Raw genomic sequence first — 22,371 nt, forward strand, 5'->3', positions numbered from 1 at the left:
TATACACGTGGGAACAGTCTATTTCTCTCTGCTGCAGCGAGCCTTTATATACACGTGGGAACAGTCTATTTCTCTCTGCTGCAGGGAGCCTGTGTATACACGTGGGAACAGTCTATTTCTCTCTGCTGCAGGGAGCCTGTGTATACACGTGGGAACAGTCTATTTCTCTCTGCTGCAGGGAGCCTGTATATACACGTGGGAACAGTCTATTTCTCTCTGCTGCAGGGAGCCTGTATATACACGTGGGAACAGTCTATTTCTCTCTGCTGCAGCGAGCCTGTATATACACGTGGGAACAGTCTATTTCTCTCTGCTGCAGGGAGCCTGTATATACACGTGGGAACAGTCTATTTCTCTCTGCTGCAGGGAGCCTGTATATACACGTGGGAACAGTCTATTTCTCTCTGCTGCAGGGAGTCTGTATATACACGTGGGAACAGTCTATTTCTCTCTGCTGCAGGGAGCCTGTATATACACGTGGGAACAGTCTATTTCTCTCTGCTGCAGGGAGCCTGTATATACACGTGGGAACAGTCTATTTCTCTCTGCTGCAGGGAGCCTGTATATACACGTGAGAACAGTCTATTTCTCTCTGCTGCAGGGAGTCTGTATATACACGTGGGAACAGTCTATTTCTCTCTGCTGCAGGGAGCCTGTATATACACGTGGGAACAGTCTATTTCGCTCTGATCCCTCGGGGAACCTGAGATAACCGAGAAGACCGTGAATCTCTGAGCCGAGTTATCCTGATCCAGAGCAATGTTTATATAAAGATGGACTCTCCTGTAAAGAGCATTGACCATCTACTCAATGCAGCAGAGTTGCTGACAGCACATTGCCACGCCAATCCTCAATTTATCCCTGGAAAGACCCAGAGGCAAAGAAATTGAGTGTTGCCATCACCTTCAGGGCCACTGGCAGGGGGATGCCTCCAAACCCACGTGGCACAAGGTCATGGCGGAGCATGTGGCATATGTGGCAGACCAGATCTCTGCACAATTGCAGCCTGCGCTGAGCTACCTCACACTCATGTATAGAAAGGAGACTTGTGGACAATAGACTCTTGGTGTTGCCTGTCATGTTCGCTATCGGTGTCTCTGCTCCTCATCCTCTTGTTGATGCTCAGGCTTCCCCTGGCCATGTCCCCATCAGTGCATCCTGCTGGAGCTGTGCACACAGACACCTTTCCCTCCTTCCCCTCCTGCCCCCAATGAGGATTCGATGATTGCTCCTGCTCCATGTCCATTGCTCTTCTGCACTGACCGCTGTCTCTGACTTCAGACTGTGAGGTCCACATAGCCCCCAAGTGCCTGTCACCTGTGATTCCTTTCCATTTCACACCGGGAATGTCTGCATTCTCTGACTCCTGCCCACCAACCCCTGAACTGAAATGGGAGCCTTGTCACAAATATAAAGACAAAATGCTACAGGTGCTGGAATCTGAAACAAAAACTGAAAATGCTGGAAAATGTCAACAGGTTTGACAGCATCTGTGGAGAGAGAAAAGAGCCAACGTTTCTGTTAAATTCTTCACTACTGAAGAGTATCCTCAAGAACTCACACCACAGTCAGGCGTCAGGGAGACAGGTATTTATTGCAGGTCTTACTCGCTCCACACTCCAAACTACTACTGCCCTCTCAGAGCGGTTTTTGGGAAGATCACCCCACGCTTAGGGTCACCATGAACTGTTCTCTTAAAGTGGCTGTGTCCTAACATACATAGCACTCCCCGTCCTCCCGCTCTAAACAACAATCCCCCAAAACAGCAATAGGATTTTAGACTATTTACACTCAATTATGACATTTAATTTTTCCATTTGAATTGTTACAGATATTTGTTCATTCAAAATTCTGATGGAAGCAGGAAAGCAACTGCTCTTGAGTAGGTTAGTATGTGACCTCAGACTTTTGTATCTTTTTCCCGATGGAAGAAGGTGGAAGAGAGTAGACCAGGGTGCGTGGGGTCCTTAATTATGTTGGCTGCTTTGCCGAGGCAGTGGGAAGTGTAGACAGAGTCAATGGATGGGAGGCTGCTTTGAATGATGGATTGGACTTTGCTCACGACATTTTGCCGTTTCTTGCAGTATTGGATAGAGCAGGAGCCATATCAAGCTGTGATACAACCAGAAAGAATGCTTTCTATGGTGCATCTGTAAAAGTTGGTGAGAGTCATTGTGGATATGCCAAATTTCCTTCACCTCCTGAGAAAGTAGAGGTATTGATGGGCTTTCTGAACTATAGTGCTGCCATAGAGGGACCAGGACAGGTGATCAGGACACCTAGAAACTTGAACCTCTCGACCATTTCCACTTTGTCCTCGTTGATGTAGACAGAGGTATGTCCTCCACTACGCTTCCTGAACTTGATGACTATCTCCTTCGTTTTGTTGACATTGAGGGAGAGTTTATTGTTGTCAGACTCACCTCAGCAGATTCTCGATCTCTTTTCTGTGCTCCTTCTCATCATTGTTTGAGACCCGACCCATTATGATGGTGTCATCAGCGAACTTGGGTTAGAGGGGAATTTGGCACACAGCCATAGGTGTATAGTAAGGGGCTGAAGGCACAGCTTTGTGGGGCACCGGTGTTGAGGATGATCGTAGAGGTGATGTTGTTGCCTATCCTTACTGATTGTGGTCTGTGGGTTAGGAAGTCTAGGATCCAGTTGCAGAGAGAGGAGCCGATATCCAGGTCACGGAGTTCGGAGATGAGTTTTGTAAGAATAATGGTGTTGAAGGCTGAGCTGTAGTCAATAAATAGGAGTCTGACAAAAGTGTCTTTGTTATCTAGGTGTTCCAGGGTTAAGTGCAGGGCCAAGGAGATGTATCTGATGTGGACCTGTTGTGACAGTAGGCGAACTGTATTGGATCCAGGCAGTCCGGGAGGCTGGAATTGATTTGTGCCATGACAAATCTTTTGAAGCACTTCATAGTGATGGATGTCAGAGCCAGCGGACCATAGTCATTAAGGCAGCTGCCTGGCTTTTCTTTGGTACAGGGATGAGGGCCGTCTTCTTGAAGCAGATAGGGACCTCAGATTGTTGCAAAGAGAGGTTGAAGATGTCTGCAAATACTCCCGCCAGCTGATCCGTGCAGGATTTGACTGCCCACCCAGGTACCCCATCTGGGCCAGTCGCTTTCCGTGGGCTGATCTGACATCTGCAATGGTGACCTCGAACATGGGTCCAGCCAAGGCTTCTGGGCTACCGGGCTGGAGGGCTGACCTCTTGCTCAAAATGGGCACAGACTGCATTGAACTAATCACGGACGGGTGTATTTTAAAAAATTATTATAGAAACCCTACAGTGCAGAAGGAGGCCATTCGGCCCATCGAGTCTGCACCGACCACAATCACACCCAGGCCCTCCCCCCACATATTTACCCGCTAATCCCTCTAACCTAAGCATCAGGACTCTAAGGGGCAATTTCTAACCTGGCCAATCAACCTAACCCGCACATCTTTGGACTGTGGGAGGAAACCGGAGCACCCGGAGGAAACCCACGCAGACACGAGGAGAATGTGCAAACTCCACACAGACAGTGACCCGAGCCGGGAATCGAACCCGGGACCCTGGAGCTGTGAAGCAGCAGTGCTAACCACTGTGCTACCGTGCCGCCCATGTATTGGTGCCAGCGATTCCATATGCCTTCATCTTGTCACCTGTTATGTCTTGCAGATCTTGCCATAGTCGGCGGGGGTCAGTGTGGCTAGCCTGCGACTCTAGCTTGGTCTGGTATTGTCTTTTGGCATCTTTGATGGATCTCTGTAGGTCATATCTGGATTTCTTGTATAGGTCAGAGTCGCCTGACTTGAATGCCCCAGCCCTGGACTTCAGCAAGCAGTGGATATTCCTGTTCATCCATGGTTTCCAGTTGGGAAACACATAGATTTGCTTCTTTGGCACACAGTCTTCTCTTCTACACACTTACTAATGAAGTCAGTTATTGCAGTGGTGTTCTCCTTCAGGCTGGTCGCAGAGTTTTTAAATATTGACCAGTCCACTGACTCGAAGCAGCCCCATAGGAGGTTAACTGATTCCTCAGACCAACATTGCACGACTTTCTTTAACAGATTCTCCCATTTCAGTTTTTGCTTGTAAGCCGGGAGCAGGAGCACAGCCTTGTGGTCTGATTTGCCAAAGTGTGGGCAGGCGATAGAGCGGTAGGCATGTTTGATATTTGTGTAGCAGTTGTCTGGAATGTTTGGGCCTCTGGTGGAACAGGGAGATGTGATGTTGACATCTTGGTAGGATGATTTTGAACTTGGCCTGACTGAAGTCGCCAGCCATGATGAACAAGGCCTCGGGATGCTTTGTCTCAAGATTATTTGTGGTGGTGTATGTTTCACCCAGCGCAATCTTCACGTCCGCATGTGTGGGATGTAAGCTGCTGTCAGGATAGCAGAGGTGAACTCCCACAGAAGGTAGTAGGGGCAGCATTTTAGCGCCAGGTATTCTAGGTCCGGGGAGCAGAAACACACTAGTGTTGCTACATCGAAGCACCTAGAGGTGTCGATTAGAAGGCAGATCTCTCCTCCCCTCACCTTGCCTGAGGCTGCTGTGAGGTCCAATTGGTGGAGTGAGTAGCCCTCTGGTGGTAGGGCACAGTCTGGTGAAGGAGAGGTGAGCCATGTCTCCGTGAAACAGAACACACAACAGTACCTCTGTTCCCTCTGAGAAGTGAGTCTGGTTTTAAGTTCGTCGAGCTTGTTTTCCAGAGATTGGACATTTGCCAGGGGTAAGCTGGGGAGGGGTCCTTGGGACCGTGTTGTTCTACTGTCACTTGCAGGTCTGCACGTTTCCCATACTCCCAGAGTATCTGCTTCTTTTCGTGCCAGGGAGACAGTGAGAGTAGCAAGTGGTATTAAGGGTATAGGTGTGTGGATGGAGGATTTGTTGCTTTTTGCTTCCTCCAGTAGCTGCGACCATTGTTTGGCACCCTCTCCATCACCAGCTTTTGTGTAACGATGATTAAAATTGTATATTCTTCTGTTGCATGTCTGCAATGCTATCAGACTTTTTCCACTTTATTTTTGGAGTGGCTGCAAATGTGGTCCGACCACCTCATCGCCAGTTTTCTATGTTGTGTTTTTAAAAGTTAGGCTGCAGGCCTCGAAGGTTCAAACAAGCAAAGAGCTTCATTGAAAGGATATTAACACGACAGGCTAAGATAGACTGACCGTTTGTCCGCACTAATGGCCAATAATGTTATCAGTGATGTCAGGTGATTGGTCTCTTAAAGTGCCCCTGTTCCACTGCAAAGCTGCTCTTGTGGAAACACTGGAAATAACATTGAGCAGAGAGAGAGATTGGAGTTTACACAGAGACAGCATGATTAATATCCCTGTTTACTTCGGTTCTTTTAACATCTAACTGACTGTTGATTCAGAAATGTTTTAACTAATTAATATGAATCCATTTGTATCACTTCTTCTTTCCAATCACAGGAAAATGATCAAACAGAGGTGATAACTAACAAGGTGAGGACCTTTTAATAAGAACCTCTTAACTGTGTTATTATGTGAACTGTTCTCTTGGAAAAGATTTTTGTTATCAGCTCCAAGTCAGTTTAGTTCACATTGTTATAACTCCCAGTGGAATGTCAAAACCAATCACATTCAAAGTAAACTTTATTTATGTATTAGTCACAAGTAAGGCTTACATTAACACTGCAATGAAGTTACAGTGAAATTCCCCTAGTCGCCACACCTGTAGGCACCTGTTGGGGTCAATGCACCAAACCAGCACGTCTTTCAGAATGTGGGAGGGACTGGAGCATCTGGAGGAAACCCACACAAACAGTAACCCAAGCTGGTAATCGAACCCAGGTCCCTGGCGCTGTGAGGTAACAGTGCTATCCACTGTGCCACCGTGTGTTCTCAAGATTGTGGACTAACCTGAGTTGCATCTTAACTTCACCTGCAAGCTCAGGTGCACCGAGGGATAACACCACCTGTCAGAGAGGAACATTCTGTGCACCTAAAGACCAGAAAAATGCCCCAAGATTTTTCACAGGACTGTCTGAAAATAATTGAATGTCCACGCAAGGAGAAATTTTCAGGCCTAATTTGTGGTCCAAGTGTCCAAGTATTTAATCCCCAGTTGGCCTCGTTGATACCAGTGTTAATGAATATATTTGTTCTTTCCACAAGAGTATTTTTTTAAATAACTGATTGCTGTGCGATTGGTGTATATGACCTGTCCAAAGGATGCAAAATAAAACTTTCAATCATAGAATCCTTACAATGCAAAAAAGGGGCCATTTAGCCCATGAAGTTTGCACTGATCACAATCCCACCCAGGCCTTTTCCCCATAATCCCACTTATTTACACCACTAACCTCCTGATACTGAGGGGCAATTTAACATGGCCAATCAACCTAACCCACACATATTGGGAGTGTGGGTGGAAACCGGAGCACCCGGAGACACGGGGAGAACGTGCCACCATGACATTTGGCTTTAGGGAATCCCAAACCTGATATATGGGGGTGATTTTCCGATTTTGCCACGCCTCGCGCAGATCGTACCAACACCGGAAAATAGTGTACGGGCCTAAAAATTGCCTCTGCGCCTGGCCCCAAACAGTTTGCAATCATCCCAGCCCCATTCTACTGGCACAAACCGGATCGAGCCCAGAAAGGGTGCCGGACTAATTAGCATGAGATTGACTTGATTTCAGTTTCATTAAAATGTTCAGCCAGGATCATTCCCCCCTCCCAGAATGTTCCCACCTCCCCAGCGGGATGTCACACAAGCACAAATCTCTCCTGGTCCCTTCAAGTGTGGCTTAGGTGCTACAGTTGTGAGGGTGAGTGAGGAGATGAGTACCGCTTGGCACCAAACTTCAGGATGCAAGCGGGCTGGTCAGCCATTGCCATGGTGTGGGGTGGGGTGAGGGGTCTTCAAGATTGCAGGGGCTTGTCGGGGGCTCAGGCTGGGCCAGGGATCTTCAGATCAGGGGTTGCTGCTGGGTTGGGGCTCGCGTGGTGAGTATTTTCCCTGCCCCCTGACAGATCTCTGAGGTATTTCATATGAGTTTGATTTCAAATCCTTCTAATGTCACACTGCCATCTGTCTGCAAACAGGTTCTGTGGTTTATTGTGGACATTACATCCCAGGCCCCACTAACAGTTACAAGCACCATCTCTATCCACCGCTGACCCAATCCAGGGAGCTCAGCAGATGTTAACACGGCTTCTCACACTGCATGGACTCTGCAGCACTCCCGACAATGGGCACCCATCACATGGAAGTCAGGAGGGTGCTTTCCCATGGTGTGTCTGAACTGCACATCATGTCTGGAAGCTAGCTGGCATCACACACACCAACGTAGGTGGATGTAAACAGCTTTATACTGCAAAGATTCCTCAATGAGGACCTTCTCACTCCCACCCTTGTGTGCCAGAGCTCTGTGTGCAGTCTTCCGCATCCTGCTACCGACGGCCTGTGGTATCAGGAGTCGGTGTCTGGACGCTGGGCAGTTGGAGGGCAACTTTGCACCTCACACCAGTGACCATGCAACTGCACTGGGGGTGGAGAAGTCACTGTGCTGCACCATGTGAAGGGAGGGTGCTGCTCTATCACCGGTGCTCTGTATTATGTGGTTCCACTACACTACATCCCACTACATCCATATTGACCCAGGTCAGGCCTAAAAGATGCTCAGGCGGCAGGCTTCACAACAATTGTCCGTATTCCTATGGTGCAGGGGGCATGTCGCTTTGCAAGCCCCATGGAATCATGGAGTGCCTTTCATCAACGGCAAGGGGTTCCACTCCCTGAATGTCCAGATTGTGCGCAACCACCTGCTCAACATCATGCACGTGTGTGCACGCTATCCGGGGAGACAACTACATGCTGGGGCACACGGATATTCCGGAGTCTTCGAGGATACACCAGACTGCCGGGATGGCTCATAGGGGACAAGGGCTACCTGCTGAGCTCATGGCTGATGATGCCAGTGCGGAGGCCCGAGACCGAGACCTGCGATAATGATGCCCACGCTGCCACCCAATCCATCACCGAGCGATGTATTGGTCTGCTCAAGATGCGATTCTGCTGCCTATTTTGCTCCAACGATGCTCCACAGTGCAGCCCCCAGCGGGTCTCCCACATCCTGGTGGTCTGCTGTGTGCTCCATGACCTGACACAGCAGCGGGGCAACATTCTGGAGGAGGAGGACCAGGCAAATTCCTCTGAGGAGGAGGCAAGTCAGGAGAATATGGAGGACAAGGCCAAAGGCAACACGGGGGATGGGGGACCGATGGCAGAGGCAAGCGTCCGGCATGTCAGCAGGACCAGGAAGGCCTGATTCCCACACAATGGTGGGAAGCTGGGCCTAGGGTTCAGAGAGTGATGAGGCGGCCATACCAGGCATCAGTCCAAGTGGCTCTCCATGGATCTTACTGTTGGGATTGATTGGGGGGCAGATAGAAAATGAACCAGGGAATTACAGACCTGTGAGTCTCATGTCAGTGGTAGCGGAACCATTGGAGAAAATTCGAAAGGAGAGAATGAATCTCCACTTGGGAAGGCATGGATTTCTTGGGGAAAGTCAGCATGGCTTTGTCAGAGGGAGGTCATGCCTAATAAAGTTGATAGAAATTTTCAGAAAAGTGATGGAGTGTGGATGAGGGAAGTGCAGTTGATGTAGTTCATATGGATTTCAGCAAAGCCTTTGACAAGGTTCCATATGGCAGACTGATTGAAAAGGCTGAAGCACAGGAGTTATGGCAAATTGACGAGATGTATCCAAACCTGGCTCAGCAACAGCACATTGGGCCCGATTTTACGATTGCGTTGCGCCTGTTTTCGGGCGTAAATACGTGGTAAAGTCGGGTGTGAGGCCATTAACGCGATCCGCGCCCGCGCAGATTGCCACTTTACTGAAACCCGGGAATGGCGGCGATCCGCTTCGCGTCCAAAACGGGCGCAATGGTGATTTAAATGCATTTAAATTGAGTTAATGAACTGCCCGCCCAACTTTATCAGCATTTCTCCCTTTACCAACGCGTTCGCCAATCCGGAACCGCGCCGTAATGGACCTGCTGAATAAAAGTCTGAATCGGGCGCTCCAGCTGCTGAAGAGCCCGTTCAGAGCTTCCAACGGCTCTCTGACTCAGATCAGTGGTGGGGGGGGGAGGAGGGAGGTGGGTCAGATCATTCTCTGGTTGGGGGGGAGGGGGGAGGGGAGTGAGGCCAGATCGTTGTCTGGTTGGGGGGGAGGAGGAGGAAGCAGGTCAAATGTATCTCTGGTCGGGGGAGGGGGTGCGATCGTTGTCTGGGGGGGAGGGAGGAGGAGGCGGGTCAGATGTTCCTCTTGGAGGGGGGGCGGTGAGTGAGGCCAGATCGTTGTCTGGGGGCGGAGTAGGAGGGAGGCGGGTAGGATGTATTTCTGGTGGGGGAGAGGCCCAATCACTCACTGGTGGGGGGGTGGGGGGGCAGATGGATCTCTGGTTGTGGGGGGGGGGGGTCAGATGGATCTCTGGTGGGGGGGCAGGGGGTCCGCCGCCACTCTGCGGGTAATCGGTGGAGGGGGAAGGGGAGCAGTGGTGGCACTCGGTCTGGATAGTGGAGCGGGTGGATAAGGGAGACAGTGATGTGGGTGGGTAGTGGGGGTGGTGGATAAGGGGGACAGTGATGTGTGTGGGTAGTGGGGGGGGGTGGATAAGGGGGACAGTGATGTGTGTGGGTAGTGGGGGCGTGGATAAGGGGGACAGTGATGTGTGTGGGTAGTGGGGGTGGTGGATAAGGGGGACAGTGATGTGTGTAGGTAGTGGGGGTGGTGGATAAGGGGGACAGTGATGTGTGTGGGGGCCATCTCTCCCGCTTTTCCCTCCCGGGCCGCTTTCTCTGCTTTTTGTGGCCCGGGAGCGATCTGACACGGGCGCGCTTTTTCAATTTTTTTCAAACTGTGCATGCGCAGTTCAGAGCTCCGATCGTTTCGGCCGCGCTAAGCCCCGCCCACAGCTTGAATGGGACCCACGATTTTTTTTTCAGGCTGAGTGTGTATGGGAGCGTTTGAAAGCAGGTTTCCAAGTCGGATCTGCATTATGCCCAGATTCAGCACTTAGAATGAAAATGGTAAAATCGGGCCCAAGGTGTAGTGGTAGAGGCTGTGTGAGTGACTGGAGGCCAGTGTCCAGTGGCGTACCACAAGTTTCAGTGCTGGGTCCCTTATTGTTTGTTATATTCATTACTGATACAGATAATACTGTGGGGGAAATGGTGAGTACGTTTGCAGATGACACTGGGATTGGTGGTAAATAGTTAAGACGGAGGTTGTGGGTTACAGGAAGATGTAGATGGGTTGGTCAGATGGGCAAAGCAGTAACAGATGGTATTTAATCCTGATAAATGCGAGGTGATGCAGTTTGGAAGAATTAACAAGATGCAGGAGTATTTAATGAATGGCGAGACACCAGGAAGCTCAGAGGAACAAATGGATCTCGGGGCGCTTAATCACAGATCCCTGAATCATAGAATCATATAATCCTTACAGTGTAGAAGGAGGCCATTGGGCCCATCAAGTCTGCACTGAGAGAAAATCATACCCAAGTCCACACCCCGGCCTATCCCTGGAACCCTATACATTTATCCCATTAATGCCCCGAACCAACACATCTTGGGGCACTAAGGGCCCTACTTTACCACTTTCTAAGTGCTGGGTGGACTTGAAACTGGAAGTGTTTCAGATCCGACTTTTAAACCCGTTCACAGGCGCCCCCATACGCACTCTGTCTGAATAAATAGCAGCGATTCTGAATTGCACTGCAGAAGCCTGTAGGCGGGGCTTAACGGGCCCAAAATCCTACAGCTCCGATTGGCGCCTCCAACTGCGCATGCGCAGAAAAGAATAAGATAGAGAAACGCTCCACTGCCACTTGGCTCCCAGGCCGGATAATGCGTCCCCCTGGGCCCCACAGGCATTGCCCTACCCCCACAACATAACTGACCCCCTTATCCCCCCACACCCCACCACCTAGACCAATCGCGGGACCCTGCCCCCCTTCCCCCCTCCGATCACACACAGAGTGGCAGCGAACCCCCCCTTCTCCCCCCACCAATCACACACAGAGTGGCAGCAGCCGCCCCCACCCCCACACTGATCACACGCAGAGTGGTAATAGACCCCCTACCCTCCCACCAATCGCACGCAGAGTGGCAGCGGACCCCCATGCCCCATCTCCTACCCCTGCCCCTGCCCTCCCTACCCCCTGCTCTCCCGCCTCACCTGCCTTCCCCCCAATCTGAGTCAGAGAGCCGTCTGACCCACCTCCCACCCCAACATCAATCTGAGTCAGAGAGTCATGTGACTCCCCCCACCCCCATCAATCTGAAGTAGAGAGCTGCCAGAAGTACAGAACTTACCTCTGCTGGAGCGCCTGAATCGGACCTTTGTGGGCCATGTCTGTTTCGCGCCGAATCTGGATGGGTAAAGGGGAAAGTACTGGTAAGTTTGGGCGTGCAGCCCATTATGCAAATGCATTTAACTTGACATCATGCCTGTTTCGGGCACGGTCCTGACAGCGGCCATTTTCAGCCCTTGGTAAAGTAGGAACCTGCGTGGAGGTGGCACTACTCGCCTAACGCCCGACTTTACCAAGTTTTTGTGCCCGAAAACGGACACAACCTGCTGGTAAAATTGAGCCCTAATGGGCAATTTAGCATGGCCAATGCACCTAATCTGCACATCTTTGGACTGAGGGAGGAAACTAGAGTACCCGCAGGAAACTCATGCAGACACGGGGAGAACATCCAAATTCCACACAGTCATGCAAGGCTCGCCTCAAACTTGGGTTCCTGACATTATGAAGTAGCAATGCTAACCACTGTTCAACCGTGCCACCCATGAAGGCAGTGGAACAGGCGAATAAGGTAGTTACGAAGGGACACTTGCTGTTATTGATCGTGGATAGAGTATAGGGGAAAGTCAGTTATGTTGTAGTTGTACAGAATGTTGCTTCATCCACAGCTGGAGTACCCTGTGCAGTTCTGGTCACCTCAACATCGATAGGATGTGATTGTGCTAGAGTGACTGGAGTGGGTTCAGAGGGTGTCACCAGGGTGAAGCATTCACACTATAAGCAGAGATTGGATAGGCTTGGATTGTTTACTTTGGAGGAGAGAAGGTGAAGGGGGGACATGATTGAGGTGGGTAAGATGATGAGGGTTATGGACAGGGTGAATAGGAAGCAGCTGTTCCCCTTGGTCAGGGGTCAATCACATCTTATCACACACCTTCTGGAAATATAAGTACAGGACATCCATTTGTTCCCCACAAGACTGCTTCAAAGAACGCCAAGAAAATGGTTAAATATGATTTCCCTTGCACAAAACCAGGTCAACTCTGCCTGATTGCCTTGAACTTTTCCAAGTTCCCTGCTATAGCATCTTTAGCAACAGTTTCTAACATATTCTCTGTGACAGATGTCTCCTGCTTTCTCTCTCCCTCTTTCTTTGAATAAAGGTTTGATCAAAATGTACATCAAGTAGAAAATAACTGCGAATTGTGACTGTTGTGATAAACTAAGCAGTCTGACATCGTGAGCTTTCTCCTTATTGTTGTCCATTGTAACCATCTTCCCTGAATATTAATCTGCCAGAGAGACACCAGCTAAATATATCCCAGGAGATGTTTGTGTTTGAACTGAATGATTTGAATCCTTCTAGAATACCAGGTTCAAATCAAATAAATCTGTGATATGTTTTATTGGAGTGATCTTTTCTTTAAAAAATCCTGATGAGGTATTTGAGCACATTATGAGAGAATATTAAGAAGTCGATTCCATGGTTAAATATCCCTAACTCAGCATTGTTGGATATAATGAGTGTACAGAGCGCTGCCGTATATTTCTTATCCTTGACTTTTTGTTTCCTTTTGGCAGGTGACAGGAAAACAGTGAAAATGAAGGAAGTTCCTGCTGCGCCAGAGAGAATGATCATTAAAATACAATCAAAAACTCAGTTTCTAAAAAATCTAAAGATGAGAAATTAAATGTTGATTATTCTTAGTGAGAAAATCCAGGTCTTGAGTTCCGATATTTTAATCTTGATTAAAAATCCAGACCGAGATGCATTTTTCCTCCACGTGTTTTGATCATGAAAAGAGGAGATACAATTGACATCTGTACCTCCCGATGTATTCGCAGAATAAAGATCTTTCCAGATTTTGATTCTGTTACATTTGTCTGGTGTCACTAATTTCACTTAAGAAATTGTTTTAAAAGGACAGGTAATGAAATAACTTTCTTGAATGATAAAAGCCGAGATTCTCCCAAAACGAAACTAAGAGCCCAATGGGCTGGAAAACAGGAGCATTTGCCACCCGTTTTTTGGGGCGTACATGCCTGAACGAATCTCTGACACTCCGAGCAATGCAGAGTGCCATCATGTGATTCACTCTGAAAGGCAGTGGACGGGGCCTATTCCCGCCCAAGAGGCCGGCAGCAGAGTGCTGAGTGGGCCACTGCGCATGTGCCAATCTGTCAGTGCACAGATCAGCCATGCGCAATGACCCCCCCACATTGCTGGCCTCCCAATTGCTGACCTCTGGTCATTGGCCTACCCCACAAACATCCTGATCTCTGGCCTTCCCGATCCCCAACCCCACCAGCCAGCGCCCATCTCCGGACCCCCTGTCTCCATGTGTTTCCTCCGGGTGCTCCAGTTTCCTCCCACAGTCCGAAAGGCATGCAGGTGAGGTGCATTGGTCATGATAAATTCTTCCTCAGTATACTCAAACAAGCTCTGCAATGTGGCAACTCGGGGATTTTCACAGTAACTTCATTGCAGTGTTAATGTAAGCCTACTTGTGGCACTAATAAATAAACTTTAAAATAAAACTTTTCTGTCCTGTTGAGTGTTTCTATCATTTTATACTTTTTATTTCATTGTTCCAGCAGCTGCAACTTTTTGCTTTTCCAATATGAATAAATTGAAACGTGTTTCAGGCTGGAGTGAATGTTTTTTGAAGTCCATTATAGGATTTATTGCAGTCAGTGAGGCCCGTTGAATCCTGTCTAACTCGGGGTAGAATTCTTTGGCCCGATGACTCGGAGCGTGAGTGGCAAGTTAATTCACATTGCTGGCTGGCGTGCCAGTTCCTGGGTCACTGTATAGGGTTACTGGGTATCGGCCCAATCTGCTCAACCTTTCCTCATAAGACAAACACCTCATCTCAGGGATCAGCCCCATGAAACCTTTCTGAACTGCTCCCAATGCAAGAGTGCAAAGCCAGGTGATCGAAAATGTACATGGTATACTCGTTGTGTATGTACATGGCACACTTGGTGTGTATGTACATGGTATTCTCGGTGTGTATGTACATGGTATACACAGTGTGTATGTATATGGTACACTCGGTGTGTATGCACAGGGTATTCTTGGTGTGTATGTACATGGTATTTTCGGTGTGTATGTACATGGTATTCTCGATGTGTATGTACATGATACACTTGGTGTGTACGTGCATGGTATTCTCAGTGTGTATGGACATGGTATTTTGATGTGTATTTACATGGTACGCTCAGTGTGTATGTACAAGGTATACTCGGTGTGAATGTACATGGTATTTTCGGTGTGAATGTACATGGTGCACTTGGTGTGTATGTAGATGGTATTCTTGTTGTGTATGTACATCCTATTCTTGGTGTGAATGTAAATGGCATTCTCTATGTGAATGTACATGGTATTCTCGGTGTGAATGTACATGGTATTCTCGGTGTATATGTACATGGTACCCATGGTGTGTATGTACATGGTATTCTCAGTGTGTATGGACATGGTATTTTGATGAGTATTTACGTGGTATGCTCGGTGTGTATGTACATGGTATACTCAGTGTGAATGTACATGGGTGCACTTGGTGTGTTTGTACATGGTATTCTCAGTGTGTATGTACATGGATTCTTGGTGTTAATGTATATGGTACACTTGGTGTGTGTATATATGGTATTCTCGGTATATATGTACATGGTACACTCAGTGTTGATGTGCATGGTATTCTTGGTGTGTATGTACATGGTGCGCACGGTGTGTATGTACATGGTACTTTTGGTGTGTGTATACATGGTATTCTCAGTGTGTATGTACAATGTCCTCTCGGTGTGTATGTACAGGGTGTCCTTGGTGTGTGTGTGTATATGGTGCTCTTGGTGTGTATGTAGATCATATTCTCAGTGTGTGTGTACACGGTATTCTCAGTGTGTATGTACAGAGTGTCCTTGGTGTGTGTATATATGGTGCTCTTGGTGTGTATGTAGATCATATTCTCGGTGCGTGTGTACACTGTATTCTCAATGTGTATGTACATGGTGCTCTTGGTGTGTATATACATCATACTCTCGGTATGTGTGTACATGGTGCATTCCCTGTGTATGTACATGGTATTCTCAGTGCGCATGTTCATGGTATTCTCAGTATGTGTGTAACATGTACAAGGCACACTCAATATGTACATACATGGTATTCTCGGTGCGTATATACATGGTACTCTTGGTGTGAATATAAATGGTATTCTCAATGTGTATGTACATGATATCCTCAGTGTGTATTTACAGGATATTCTCGGAGTGTATGTACCTGGTACTCACACCAATTGATTGTACAATTGTATCAAGTATGGTTCAGATTAGAAACTCCAAACTTATGAAGCCGCCTGAATCATAGGTGTTCATCATGAATTTATCCAGGATAAGTATGAGATGTTTCACATCAGGTATAATTCAAGAGACCCACTAGGGAACTTTTATCAAACAAAGCTTATTTAAGAATATAGTTAACATGTATAGTAAATATAGTAATAAAATAAGCAAAAACTGTTATCAATTACAAACAAGAAACAAAACAACACTATAATGTATAACTCTTAATGAATATCTCTAATGCATTCCAATTAAAACCAAAATCCAATAAACAAAACCCTTTAAAGAGATTTATCACTGCACAGGCTAAAGCTCACATGATATTGCAATCCAGTTCCCTGGGTTGAAGGCAGATTTCAAATGATCTTGAAAACTCAGAGCAGCTTGTAGAATTGAGCTCCCCAAAAACATAGATTCTTTACTACAGAATGCCAAACAAAATTTACTCTCATCTAACTGGTAAAACTTTCAAAATAAAAACAGAGAGAGACTTCTTTTAGCTGAGTTTCTAACACAGCAGCCAAAATGAAACAAAAATCAACCCTTGTCACCTGAGCTGCACACAATTTTTTTCCTCCTCCCACCAATGACATCACATAAGGCTGTGAGCATGATTTTTTTTTTAATTCTTAAAGGGAGACTAACATTACATTAATATTATGCTTATTTCCCTTGCAATAAAGACCAGCATTGCATTTGCCTTCCTAATTACTTTTGGTGATTCAAGCACAAGAACACCCAGGTCCCTCTACATCATAGCATTCTGCAATCTCTCTCCATTTCAATAAAATACTGCTTTTCTAGCTGTTCTACAAAGTGATGGCATTTGAATTCATGGTTCCCCAAGTGTTAGTCTGGATCTGTGGATTAGCAGCTACACCACTGTCTCCAACTAGGATCACTATAAGATGAGGTTCCCATTTGAAATTAATTTTGGACTGTTATTTTAAATGTGTACATATAATAAAATAGAAATATATATCAAGTGGGGACTCCTATTTAGGTGGCTGGATTACTTCAGAAAGTTCTAAAAAGCAACTTTGATAAGTAAACTCTTGCAAAGGTAAATAAAATTCAGCCTTCAAAGTGTAATAAAATTTTATTTTTAAAACTAGTTTTATTAAAAACATGGAAAATACCAAAGAAAAACATACAATAGACGGGCAAACAAAGACTTCGGCCAAAGGAGAGATACAAGGTAGGCTCAATGACACAACAGCACCACTGAGTTTTCTCCACACATCTCCGTTTTTGTACCAGAAGATTGGTTCTCAATTATCTCAAAATGCACCCAAGTAATTAATTTACAGAGTTTAATTTAATAATCAACATGTCAATCCATTTATGATCATTTTGATGCTGAATTATAATCTGACACTTAAAATATTGATCTGTCATTCGTCTGTCCGTTTTATGGAAGTTCTCTCCCAAAAATGGCTTCTTATGATTCAGCATTTCTCTAACCAGTTTAAACTGGCTCGAACACCAAATGACTTTATCTTGTGGCATTCTCCCCCGGCCTGGATATACACGGGCAATTTACTTTGTTGAATAATTGGTGCCTGACTTGTGCTGGTATCTTTCATGGATGCAATATTGAAGTTTCTTTGGTTTTTAGTGGTAACATTAGAATTATAATAATGCATTTTCCAACTCAAAAAAGCTTGTGTAAGCTTTCTCTTACCATTAATTACATAGATTCAACTAATTAACATTAATTACATTAACTCACACTAAACAAATAAAACATCGTTCATTTTACTGGCATGTTATAAATTCATTTCTCAGAGACATTATTAATTTGTTACTTAAATATTTTGTGTTATTCTCAAACCACATATTAAAACATTCGATGCTAATTATCCTCTTGTTGGGTATTTAGAATTAATCTGAATTCTCAACTGCATATCTAATCGTTCTTAATTATATTTTCAAGCTGATCTCTGATGACATCATATTACTTTGGGACACGAGCACCTTAGTGCAGGGGCAGGAGATGGGCATCTGCCTCATTAACTTTGACTAAGATAAGGCCGTTGACAGAATATTGCAAACTGACATGAAGGACATGCTCTCCAAAATGGAGTTTGGCAGGTAATCCACAATTAGATCCAAATGTTCGGTGCAAGCAGCATTTATACAGTTTCACTCAATGGGTGAGAGTTGAATATCTTTCTGATCAAACCTGAAAAAAGACAAAGTTGTCCTCTCTCCTCTGTCTTGTTTGTGTGGGATATTGAACGTTTGCTGAGTCAATGAGAAAGGATGCAGGCCAAAAGGCTGCCGAGCTCCACTCCCTTTACATGGACAACATTGTCATCTGCTGCTTTGATCCGATACTCATTCTCACTCAGACCTGCATCTCCAAACAGTGTAAGAGTTTTAACAACACCAGGTTAAAGTCCAACAGGTTTATTTGGTAGCAAATACCATTAGCTTTCGGAGCGCTGCTCCTTCGTCAGACGGAGTGGAAATGTGCTCTCAAACAGTGCACAGAGACACAAAATCAAGTTACAGAATACTGATTAGAATGCGAATCCCTACAGCCAACCAGATCTTCAAGATACAGACAATGTGGGTGGAGGGAGCATTAAGCACAGGTTAAAGAGATGTGTATTGTCTCCAGACAGGACAGCCTGCAAGTCCAGGAGGCAAGCTGTGGGGGTTACTGATAATGTGACATAAATCCAACATCCGGGTTTAGGCCGTCCTCATGTGTGCAGAACTTGGCTATCAGTTTCTGCTCAGCGACTCTGCGCTGTCGTGTGTCGTGAAGGCCGCCTTGGAGAACGCTTACCTGAAGATCAGAAGCTGAACGCCCATGACTGCAAACAGTGGCCTTGGAAGACAATAGCACGGCACGGTGGCACAGTGGTTAGCGCTGCTGCTTCACAGCTCCAGGGACCTGGGTTCGATTCCCAGCTTGGGTCACTGTCTGTGTGGAGTTTGCACATTCTCCTCGTGTCTGCGTGGGTTTCCTCCGGGTGCTCCGGTTTCCTCCCACAGTCCAAAGATGTGCAGGTTAGGTTGATTGGCCATGCTAAAAATTGCCCCTTAGTGTCCTGCGATGAGTGGGTTATAGGGATTAGCGGGTAAAATATGTAGGGATATTGGGGTAGGGCTTGGGTGGGACTGTGGTCGGTGCAGATGCGATGGGCCGAATGGCCTCTTTCTGTACTGTAGGGTTTCTATGATTCTATGAACTGTGTCAAGAATGAAGACTTTGGCAACTGAGCCAATTGATTCTTCACCCATTCACAGTCAGGTCAGATTACTTGAATGCTCTGAGGATATGATTTGGAGGGCCAGGTTGTGCACTAGAAACTAAGAGAAGAATAAAGCCAAAGTGAGAGAAATTAGGCAAGCAGTAGGGACACTCCTCCACTGTGGTAAGAACCTGGTCATGGGTATGAGGGGACCTCGGTATTGCAGTATGAGGTGCAGGTCTGCTTCAAACATTCCTACAGTGGTGTGGTGATCACATGAGCCGTCTCCCACTTAATCTGGAGGTCCAAGTTGGAATGTGCCTGAAAGGACACTACGGACAAATCTCCAGGTAGAGTGGGGAGAAACATAGCCAATGTCATTCTCATCCTCGTGGCCAACTTTGTGTGCAGCTACATGAAGCGATGTGTGGATCCTCCATCCAAAAACGTAAAGTGACACTATGCTGTTGCAAAGAGCAGGTGTGGCCATGTTTCAGCATAACATTCCATTAAGTTGGACCATGTTGCATCACATAACCCTGGTGGAAAGTTTTATGGAGAAATATATCTTTCACCATAGAATATCTAACAGATATTTTCCACATGGAATACCCTTAAGAGCCTGTGGGACAAATAGATGATGCATCCAATCAGATGTCATCTTAACCAGGCTATCAAAGTCCTTTTTCAGAATGCCTCGTCATCAGAACTTACAAAGAAGCACCAAACATATCTTGGCTATTGGTGAAAAGAGCCCTCACCATCAGATCCTCTGTGCAGATCGGGAACCTTGGCAGCACCATACATTCCCTTGAAGGGTTTGTGGTGTGCAGACACCATTGTTCACCTCCTTGTGGGATGTCCCTTTGCAGAGCAGATCAGGAAAGTGATGCAATGGCAGAAAATGCTTGAAGATCTCAGCAGGTCCAACAGCTTCTGTGGAGAGAGAACAGAGCTAACCTTTCGAGTCAGGATGACACTTTGTCAGAGTTTGCAGTGGTTTCTGTTGATGTCTGCCTGTAGCACAGGGTGTACACCAAGACTAACATCATCTGCTGCTGGAGGACCATCAACTTGCTGAAATATGCCTTTTATTTTGGCCAAAACATATTTTCCTTCCATTGCAAAGATTAATGTCCATTTTTCCATCATAATTTTCATGAACTCTGTGAGATCCTGAGGGAACAGAGGAAGAGAATAGCAGCAGAATTGAATTGAATTTGACCTGACTCTTGCAGGCACCAGCTCAGATTTGGCCCCCATCTTAGTTTACAGTGGAAGCCAGGCAGGTCCACACAGAAGAAAATACACCAAACATTGACTGTGTGAAGCAAGGGCAGGAGCAACAAATGGCTCAGGACTCAACTCATCAGAGGAACAGTTCACGTTCTACCCCCGCTGCTGCCGGGGAACTGGCAGAGGCAGAGAATAAAAACTGTCCAGATACCAGAAAGCTCATGAGAGGGAATAGATTGAATGGAACCAGGAGTGTCTGGAACAAGCAAAATATAAATGAAGGTTTCAGCAGTGGATATGCTAAGATCAATGTGGCCTTTGTGATGAAGTGGATTTGTGCTGGGATTTTCAATTATCATGGAAACAAGAGTGGGAGAAGTTCAACAATGTGTTCAACAAACATTTCAGATGGCACCTAAGAGTTAACCACATTTCTGTGGATCTGGAGTAACGAGCAGGTTAGACCAGGTAAAGATGGCAACTTTATTTCCCTAAATCTTATTAATAAAGGGGATGGGATTTGATAATAATAATGGCAGTTTTATTATTGCAATGACTGAGGCTATTTGATAATCTCAGGTTTTATTAATTGAACTCAAATTCTGGCAGCTGCTATGTTGGAATTTGAACACATGTCCCCAGAGCTTTAGCCTGGGCCTCTGAATTACAAGTCCAGAGACGTTACCACTATACTACTATACTACCAGGAGGGGCAGGACTGGCAGCTCAATGTTCCAGGGTACAGATGCTCTCGGAAAGATAGAACAGGAGGTCAGAGGAGGGGGAGTTGTGTTTTTGATTCGGGAAAACATCATGGCAGTACTGAGAAAGAACATTTCTGAGGGTTCACCCACTGATTCTATATGGGTAGATCTCATAGAGTCATCGAGTCATAGAGGTTTACAGCGTGGAAACAGGCCCTTCGACCCAACTTGTCCATGCTGCCATTTTTTTCAGAAATAAGAAGGGGGAAATCACTTTGGTATGATTGTACTATAGGCGCCCAACTGGTCAGCGGGAAATTGAGGAGCAAATATGTAAGGAGATTACAGGTAGCTCCAAGAAAATAGGGTTGTAATATTAGGGGACATTAACTTTCCCAACATTGACTGGGACAGCCGTAGTATTAGGGGCTTGAATGAAGAGAAATTTATTGAATGTATTCAGGAGGAATTTCTTATTCAGTATGTGGATGGCCCGACCAGAGAGGGGACAAAATGTGACCTCCTCTTGGGAAATAAGGAAGGGCAGGTGACAGAAGTGTTAGTGAGGGATCACTTTGGGACCAGTGACCATGGTCCCAAAGTGATCCCTTGTGGGGCAGCACAGTGGCACAGTGGTTAGCACTGCTGCCTCACAGCGCCAGGGACCCGGGTTTGATTCCCGGCTTGGGTCACTGTCTGTGTGGAGTTTGCACATTCTCCCCATGTCTACGTGGGTTTCCTCCGGGTGCAGTCCAAAGATGTGTGGGTTAGGTGGATTGGCCATGCTAAATTGCCCTTAGTGTCAGGGGGACTCGCAAGTGTAAATGGATGGGGTTATGGGGATAGGGCCTGGGTGGGTTTGTGGTTGGTGCAGACTTGCTGGGCCAAATGGCCTCCTTCTGTGCTGTATGATTCTATGATTTGATGACCATAATTCCATTAGTTTTAAGGTAGCTATGGAGAACGATAGGTCTGGCCCAAAAGTTAAAATTCTAAATTGGGGCAAGGCCAATTTTGATGATATTGGACAGGAACTTACGAAAGTTGGTTGGGGGAATCTGTTGGCAGGCAAAGGGACGTCTGGTAAGTGGGAGGCATTCGAAAGTGCGTTAACCAGGGTTCAGCATAAGCACATTTCTTTCAGAGTGAAAGACAAGGCATGTAAAATTAGGGAACCCCGGATGTCTCAGGATGTTGAGGTCATGATCAAGAAAAAGAGAGGGACGTATGACATGCACAGGCAGCTGGGATCATTTGGATTCCTTGAAGAATATAGAGGGTGTAGGAGTGGAGTTAAGACAGAAATCAGGAGGGCATAAAGGGGACACGAGAATGCTTTGGCAGATAAAGCAAAGGAGAATCCAAAGAGCTTCTACAAATACATAAAGGGCAACAGAGTAACCAGGGAGAGAGTAGGGCCTCATAAGGATCAACAAAGTCATCTTTGTGCGGATCCACAAGGAATGGAGGAGGTCCAAAATGAATATTTAGAAGAATCATAGAATCCCTGCAGTGCAGAAGGAGGCCATTCAGCCCATCGACTCTGCACCGACCACAATCCCACCCAGGTTCCACTAGGGCC

At 46.5% G+C, this 22,371-nt stretch overlaps 1 protein-coding gene across 1 annotated transcript in view; it reads left to right on the top strand.

Moving 5' to 3' along the window:
- Nucleotides 1–22,371, top strand: part of LOC144504280 (actinia tenebrosa protease inhibitors-like) — a 56,194-nt gene that overhangs the window by 12,637 nt on the left and 21,186 nt on the right. Inside the window, exons 4-6 of the mRNA XM_078229382.1 lie at nucleotides 1,832–1,882; nucleotides 5,541–5,620; nucleotides 8,089–8,239. Coding sequence (XP_078085508.1) covers nucleotides 1,832–1,882; nucleotides 5,541–5,620; nucleotides 8,089–8,239 — 282 coding nt within the window. The remainder of the gene's footprint in view (nucleotides 1–1,831; nucleotides 1,883–5,540; nucleotides 5,621–8,088; nucleotides 8,240–22,371) is intronic.

Source organism: Mustelus asterias, chromosome 2 (assembly GCF_964213995.1).
Source record: "Mustelus asterias chromosome 2, sMusAst1.hap1.1, whole genome shotgun sequence".
Classification (NCBI taxonomy): Eukaryota; Metazoa; Chordata; class Chondrichthyes; order Carcharhiniformes; family Triakidae; genus Mustelus; species Mustelus asterias.